Below are 8235 nucleotides of genomic sequence, written 5' to 3'. Positions count from 1 at the left end.
AGGAATGCATAGTACAGATGGGGCTCAAGCACTACCAGCAACTTGCTCTGCAGGACTGGCATGCACCTCTGGGTGATTTTGGAAGAGCTCACTACATTCTCTTGTGAAAAGAATGTGGTTTCCTTTCAGTGTAAGGCAGTCAGAAAGTGTTATTAGAAACCACAGCTTTTCATACTACTACAGAATTGTAACAACTACTTCTGCCACCACCTTTGGAAGGTAGGTCCAGTCTGGACATATTCCACCCTGGTTTTTCATTTTATTTTGTTTTAAAGGTGATTTTTCAAGAACAGTGATATCTGTTGAATCTCCCAAATTGCTTCTGACAGCCCCTCAATTTTACATTTTGAGATCACACCAAAGAATTAACTCAGCAGAGCTTAGTCTGCATCTGTAGGTAGGCAAATCAAGGCAGTGTACCGCAGACAACATATTTTCCTTTTGTGCTTTCTAATTGCATCTTAGAGCTGGTACAGGCTCTCTTTAAAGTACCTGAACACCTCCCGTGTTAACTATGTGAGGTGACACACCTGGTAAACTGGACAGAATTTTTGTCTCTTCTCTTATAGCTTTGTTTGTTGTAGGATGTTTGGAGTGGAAGGAAACCAAGAACACTCATCATTTTGGTCAAAATAAAAAAAGCTTTATCAAGGAGTAAGATCTTAAGACAGGGGTGGGCAAAATGCGGCCCAGGGGCTGGATGCGGCCCACCAGGCCATTCTATCCAGCCCGCAGGGCCCCTAAAAATTTAGAAAATTAATATTAATCTGCCCTGGGCTGCCTATCATGTGGCCCTCGATGGCTTGCCAAAACTCAGAAAACAGCCCTCTGCTCAAAATAATTGCCTGCCCCTGTCTTAAGATCTTACCAGCCCCTCCTATATGGCTCATGGGCTAGATCTGGCTCATGGAGCTACTGGATCTCACCTGGAGCTGAAGGGTTTGGTGACTTTTGGCAGCAGGTGGTTTGCCTACACAATGCCATGGCCAAACAGTGAGAAGTGATGTTGACAGCCAGTTCCTAGTCCTGGTCCTTCTTGGTCTCAAGCCCACCACCCGAAAAATATTGCCGTCCACTATCTTTAAGCACAACCTAAAGTTTCTCAGTTTGTTCCTTCTTCACTTTTCCTCAGGAAGATTTTTTTCCTCTCTCACCAAGCCCATCTCTGTCAACCATCCCTAAAACTTACATACATTTACAGGAACAATGTATTTGCTTATTTATTAGGTATGTATGCAACCTTTCCCCAAAATGCTCAGGACAGGTTATAGTAAAAGAGAAAAATAGTTATAGAAACAACATTTTAAAAAATTAAATAAGAACAAACATATGCACAAGCCAAATTCATAATCAAACCATCTGACTACCCACTAATGCTCCTGCTTCCCTGTCTCTACCCCACTGCTTGCCAACCCACATTCAATACACCCAGTAAAAGAAACAATTTCCCCTCATCTAAATCCCTATACACTTCCACTGCCCTGCCTCTCATGCAGGGGAACTCACTCCCCCATTCCCTTATGGTCCAAGCCAATTTCTCCCCACTCCAAAATGGGGGGGACATGACTATCTGAAAGTCCTATTTATGCCCTCTTCCCTACAAAGAAATGCACTGTTCAGTTAAAAACAAAAAACAAAACAAACAATCATTTTCCTTTCCTTGCCATCCATTTACTCTGCAGCGTTTACTCCTGAATGCACAACCAAATATGCTTATGATTCAGGAAGTACCCTTTAATTTTAACATCAGTCTAACCAAGATAGGCAGTAATAAGTTTGATTACTGGGAGGGTGGGGGAGAGAGGCTCTCAACTCTAAAGTGACTCTAAAATTAATAATTTAAGTACTGGTTCTAATAGTTTCTGGGTGTTGAGGATAGAGAGGACTGCGCTGGGATGAGAATTGTTAAAAACAACTATTTTATAAATTGTATATTGGCTGATTACCAAATGAGTAACTTAAATTTTTTTTATGGTTTGATCTATTTTATATTTTAGAATGAGCCTTGTATTTAAATCAGCCAGAGTCCTGAGGGTTCCAGTTATTTCTCTTACACACACACAGTCAAAATTTAAGATTAATACGTTCATAAACAAATTAAAAATGTAGCCACCAGCTGTAGCTTTAAGATTAGCCTTAAATATCTATGGCAGGGTTTGGCAACATATGGCTGATGGAGCCAGAAGGCTTTGCTAGCATCTCTACCTGTGCCTGCACTGGGATGAGGCAGCAAGGAACTAAACTAGGGACAGGCAGCTATAAATTGCATCCTCATTGCTGCTGCTTCTTCAAAGTTGATCTCTGAACTGGGGTTTAACAAATATGGAGTAGATTCAATTTAGTAATTTGGGATTCATATAGGCATGCAGAAATTTGGGCATTCAAAATCTAAGATTAAATCCTAATATCCTATAATCTGATCCACAAGAATGAACTCATATCTGTAGTCCCATTAACTTCAATGAAGCTCTGTGTCGTTGAAATCTATACTTGCAGCCCTCTGTGCCCGAGACCAGTTTCAGGATAAAGACCATTAGTTGTCCCATTAAATCCCTACAGTTCATACTTTTCCAAAAATTGGTTATAACATTCTCATCTATGGTACTGATTGGCTGTTCAACTCCCCATCCCATTCTCTTTAGCTAACCCTTCTCCAACCCTTTCTAAACCTCTCAAAGGAATCTGTTAAACACTTATAAATTAAAATAACCCATAAAAAAATACAGCATGCATTCACTCTGTCTGAGATCAAAGCCCTGGCACAACTGACCCTCATTCTTGGTTACACACCAATTATTACTGTTGTTAACTGTGTGTGACAAAAAATGGAGAAACACACGCAGCAATGTTTTACATGAATAAACTTACCCCCCCCACCTGCTGCTCACAGCTATCTACATGAGGATCATAGAGAGCCAAGCATTTATTAAAATATACTGCAAGTCATATGCAAGAAAATACATTGCAAGTAGCTTCATAGCAAAAATAAGAAATAGCAAACATACTTCAATACTGAAGTACCCTCTGTCCACATAGTCCCCTAAGAAGAGATACCGCGTGTTGGCAGGAGAGCCTCCCACTTCGAACAGTTTCATCAAGTCAAAGAATTGTCCATGGATGTCCCCACAAACTAGGAGAAATAGAAACAGCAGTTGGTTACATTGCACTATATTTGTTAAGAGAACATTTTTAACCATTGACTTCCATGAAAAATACAATGATCTGATCTATTGCTTATGAACAGATATTTTTCTGCATCTTCTTATAAGTTGTACCCACATGATTAGTGACGATTTGATACTGGTTGGCAGGAGTTGATGACCCTTTGTCCTTAAGCATATCTATTATTTTTGGGTTTTTTACATGCATGTATACCTATTCTACAAAGGTACCCAAATCTGTTGTTTTTAATACCAGTGTATTTTATTATTTAACAAAATGAATGACTCCCAACACATTACAAAGCATTTAAACGCATTTAATTTTGAAAGCCCTTTTTATCCATTGCCCAGGGCACTCTGTACCAACCAAAAAAATATTGAAGTAATCACAAGACGAACCCAAAATGTTCCTGAATAAGTAACTATGGCCAACATAAATCAAATCTATCAGACAATCTTAGTTCTTCTTCCACCTAACACCATGTCTTAGTCTGTCCAATCCTCAAAGGCATGTAAGTAACTCATCTGTGTAGCAAGCGTGGAAAGTTATCAACATGGCAAGCCAGAAATGTTGCAAATCAATTTATGCAAATTTTGCACCTCTGGATTTTACAGCAGGAAGAAACATGATACAAAATAAATTACTTCCTTATCCAATGCTTATTACACAAGAAAAAGTGTACTTATTATAACAGCTTATTGATGATGTTCAAGTTTTGCAATTACAATGTGTTGTAATTTATCTGACAGAATGACTAATATTTTCTTTGTAAACAACTGTGCACGCTTTTATATCAAACAACAAAATCACATGAGCTTTTGCATCAATTTGTATGTAAAGGTCTCATTCTACCAGTACCATGCTTCAAAGATGGAGTAAAGATGATGAAACTACTCTGTAGAGATACTAAGTTATTACATACAATGACAGCTGTAATAAAGTTACACCAAATTAACAAAGCCACAGTAATGCAAACATTAATCACATCTCATTTCCTTTTGTCACAGCATGGTGTCACTTTATCGTTACTCTTTAGTTTTAAGAAATGAAGAAATTAAATTCTCATTTTTCCTAATACATACATTCAGAATAAAAAAAACCCTTAATTATTTCATTATAACCACAACTATAGGGTCTCTTCCTGAAAACATAGAGCAACAGAAAAGTAATGGAATAAATACATAAAAGCATTAATCCTGCAGCCCTTATTACATGGTTACTGCATGGGCAGCAAGGAGCTGTGCTGGGGCTAGGGACCTGGAAGCTGCACCTGCATTGCCATTGCTTCTCCCTGCCCCCTGACGGCAATATGGGTGCAGTTTGCAGCTGGTGGAAACCTGAGCCAGGCCCAGGCAGCTTTCAGCTGCACTTGTGCTGCAGCTGGAAGATGTGGCGGGGAGAGAAGCAGCAGCAGTGCAGACCCTAGCACAGCTCCCCACTGGCTGAAAGCTGTGCCTGAGCTGCAGCCAGGGAGTGTGGGGTAGGGGTGAAAAGGTGGCAGCAGTGAAGTCACAGTTCCCAGGTGCCTGGACCTGGCATAGATCCCATCTGGCTAGAAGCTGCATGCACACCCCCTCTGGGGAGTGGGAGGCTGGGAAAAGCAGCAGCAATTCCTGCTTGCTACTGATATGCCACCAAATCCACCTGTGCCAAGCTGGAAATGGGTTGTTCTAACCCATGGCTTGAAAAAGTTCTCTACAACATGGCCATTTTCACCTCTGATAAGTATATATTTCTTTATCTCACACTGAAGACACTCGGGACTGATACTGTGCAAATTCTGAGTACTCCGAGCTAAATACTTTAAATTCTTCACTCAGCAGCACTCAAGGTCTATGTCAAACCAGCAATGTCAAGGTAAGGCTTTGGTCTGTAACTCTTAGGAGAAGCTTTTTTGTAAAATACTGTCAGGATCCAGTCCTTAACACCCAACCTTTGGACTCAGGGACTGGGCACAGCTTGGCCCTCCACCACGTTGCCAATCCCTGCTCTCTAGTTATACCAATACTCAATAAAGGACTGTCAGCTTTGGCCTCATGCCAGATCCAGACCATGGGGCTCCTCAGGCACCAGATCCAAGGGACAAGCGACTGTGATGGTGTCATTGAGGCCAGCAGCTTCAGGTTAAGTGACTGCAAGACAAGCAAGGCAGTGTTGCTTGTTTCCCACCCCTACTGCCACTAGTCATGTCCAATGGGGCCCTAGATTCTGCAACAGGCCATACACCATGCTAGCCATGCCCCCAATTCCCTGTCCTGCCAGTAGCATGGCTGGCTCCATGAAGCGACTGCACAGCCTAGTGTTTGATACCCATGCCTTATAACTATGAAAAATTAATCAAATTAAAAAACAAGTATTCAACATAATACAAAAAATATTCCTGTAAAGCTCTTTTTAGAAATCAATTGTTACTGTGAGTAGTCGAGGAGAATTCTGAAATAACAAGAACACCAACAATGATCTTGCTGTTGCTTTATCTAACAATCCTGTCAAAAACAAACAAACAAACAAAAAAAACACACCAACAAAAAAACCTCCACACAACAAAAAACAAAACGGTGGACTTCTCTGACTGGGCACAGTGCACAGCTTAGAACCGTCACAAATCGAAAGCCAGGCAAAATAACCCCTTCAATTTGGACAGAAAAGCTTTTTCAAATTCACTGCACAATTGTTACAATTAAATTCCCCTACACAAAGTTAAACATGGTTGAGAGATTCTGAATAAACTGTAGCATTATCATGACAACAGGAGGAAATGTTTGCTTTTGGGGGCTAACGTGTGTGTACACATGTATTTGCACAAAAACAGAGGTCATTAAAGAAATTACATATAAGAAAGTTCCACTTCCATCAATTGGTTACCAAAGGGAAATGATGAGAGAGAATGCTAATAAGCAGGATAGAAATAACATTTTCAGAATTCTGCCCCTTTACATTTTATCATCATTAAACACTTGATGAGAATCCCAGATATTTTACAGTGTCCAATTCATACCTAATGCTTGGTTGGCTACATACGGTGTGGTTATGCTCAGAAACAGCTTTGAAAAAAGAAGCTTCTTGGAAGCTGAAAGGAAAAAATAAATCCAAACCTGTTTACCCCTGACCAGTGGAAGCAGGTCTGAATCATAAGCATAAACGTAGCAGGGAAACCAGTGGACAGAAGAGATGATAAGCATTAGATTAGGATCATGTATTATGGCCATGGTCTGTTAGAGGGCCATAATATTATGCACAATTAACACAATATGCATTTTTGCATGGAAGACTAAAAATAGCTGCAGAACATTTTGTTTCCCAGATTTAAATATACACCTTTACATACTTTGAGAACAGCCTCAGTGAACATCTAAAGATATAGGATGTCAGAGGAGAATCAGTGGCCATTAATTTCAAGCTTCATCAGACAGTGTTTTGGCAAAAGATGCCAATTCTTTTGTAATGGATCCTCATATATGTAAAAGAGAGAAACAAAAATGAATCAACTTAACATCCTAACATTTTCCATTAAAGCGGCTGGCAAAAATATTACTTAACTACCATATTATAAAATACAGTCATATCTTAAAAACTGCCTACTTACAGGACATGATGCTGCTATCAAGATAACCTTGCAATACTAAACCACAAGCAGTGAGGTAGCAGATGTTATTCCACAACCTCTCCATACTGCCAACTTCCTAAGGACATTGGAACCTGAACAAGTTATTGCAAAGTAAATGAAGACAAGGATTTACAGTGTGTCAGATACTCAGGGTAACTTCATGTAGGTATGCTTTTCCCCTGTAATAAATTAAAGCTTATCCCTTTCCTTCACTGAAATCCAAGCCACTACGAGCTGTATTTATCATATTCACCTACTGCAGAAATGAAATGCACAACAGAAACTTTTTTCATTAAAAATAAACTATAAGTAATCAAGCACTAGATGGTACACACATGTACTCTAAATTTACCTGTAGAAATGGCAATAAAAACAATATAAACTCTACTAGATGGGAAGCTCTCTCAGCATACATTTGGATATCACTGACATTTCTTTACTATGTTTTCCAAAAAAACCCCCAAACCTTCCTTCTTTTAGCCATCTTGAACAAATTAGTGTCGTCTTTTAGTATGGTATGAAATCATTTAGTTCAGAAACAAAATGAAATTATCGTATCAGCACAGCAGTATTTTGACCAGAGAAAAGACGTTGTAACTAAAGATACTAGTGTTTTAAAATTGGTGAGTTTGACTTGTTAGAACAGGGGAAAGCAATTATTTTGGGGAGAGGGCCACTTGCCGAGTTACGGAAAGCTGTTGAGGGCCACACGGGTAACCCTGCCCCTTGACAGGTGCCCCGCCCCCTGGCTGCCATCTTGGGACCAGATGTCCCACCCCCTAAGCCCTAACGTTTGCCACCAGAAGCCCCTGCCCTTGCCTCCAGAAATACTCCTTTCAGCAAGGAGTTTTGCCATAAAATACCAAATTATATTCTAAAAAGTGAATGTCTACAACCTTCATTGATTTGATTTTTAAAAATATTTTTTTCCCAATTCACATACATTTGTGTAGTGTACATAAAGGTGATCACACAACAGCTTAAAATGAAATCTTATTCTTGTAAACTGTGGGGTGTGGGGGGAATAGGGGGTTGAGTATAGGTTTGTGGGGGGCTGTGGGTGTGTATGTGGTGAGGGAGTATGTGGGTATATGTGTATAAGTGGGGGAATGTGTGTAGGGAGTGTGGCTGGGGTATGTGAGGGGTAGGGGGGATCTTCATGTATGGCAGTGCAAGTATAGTATGGGTGCATGTGTATGGTGGGGGGGCTTGTGGGACTCACCCTATGAACACACACACACACACACACACACACTCACTCACTCACTCTCCCTCCCTCCTGCTCCTGGGGTACCAGCATGGCTCCATGCTCCTGTGGTCCAGTGATACAGCAGGGGGCCACGTGGTGCAGGAGCAGACACATGCAGAGAAAGCAGCTGCAGCCAGTGGCTTCTGGGTGTGTGTGGGCGGGGGGGGAAATGTAGGGGTGGAATTGCGGGAGTGGGGCAGGGCCAGGTTGGCTTCCC

General features: G+C 40.7%; 1 protein-coding gene across 6 annotated transcripts in view; it reads right to left on the bottom strand.

The window, feature by feature from the left end:
* Nucleotides 1-8235, bottom strand: part of PPP3CA (protein phosphatase 3 catalytic subunit alpha) — a 344753-nt gene that overhangs the window by 121751 nt on the left and 214767 nt on the right. For all 6 annotated transcript variants that reach the window (XM_025204265.1, XM_025204266.1, XM_025204268.1 and 3 more), the window contains exon 3: nucleotides 3006-3130. In XM_025204265.1, coding sequence (XP_025060050.1) covers nucleotides 3006-3130 — 125 coding nt within the window. The remainder of the gene's footprint in view (nucleotides 1-3005; nucleotides 3131-8235) is intronic.

Source organism: Alligator sinensis, unplaced genomic scaffold, assembly GCF_000455745.1.
Source record: "Alligator sinensis unplaced genomic scaffold, ASM45574v1 scaffold353_1, whole genome shotgun sequence".
Taxonomy (NCBI): Eukaryota; Metazoa; Chordata; order Crocodylia; family Alligatoridae; genus Alligator; species Alligator sinensis.
The sequence above is the reverse complement of the archived record's forward strand: the minus strand, read 5'-3'. Positions and strand labels throughout refer to the sequence as shown.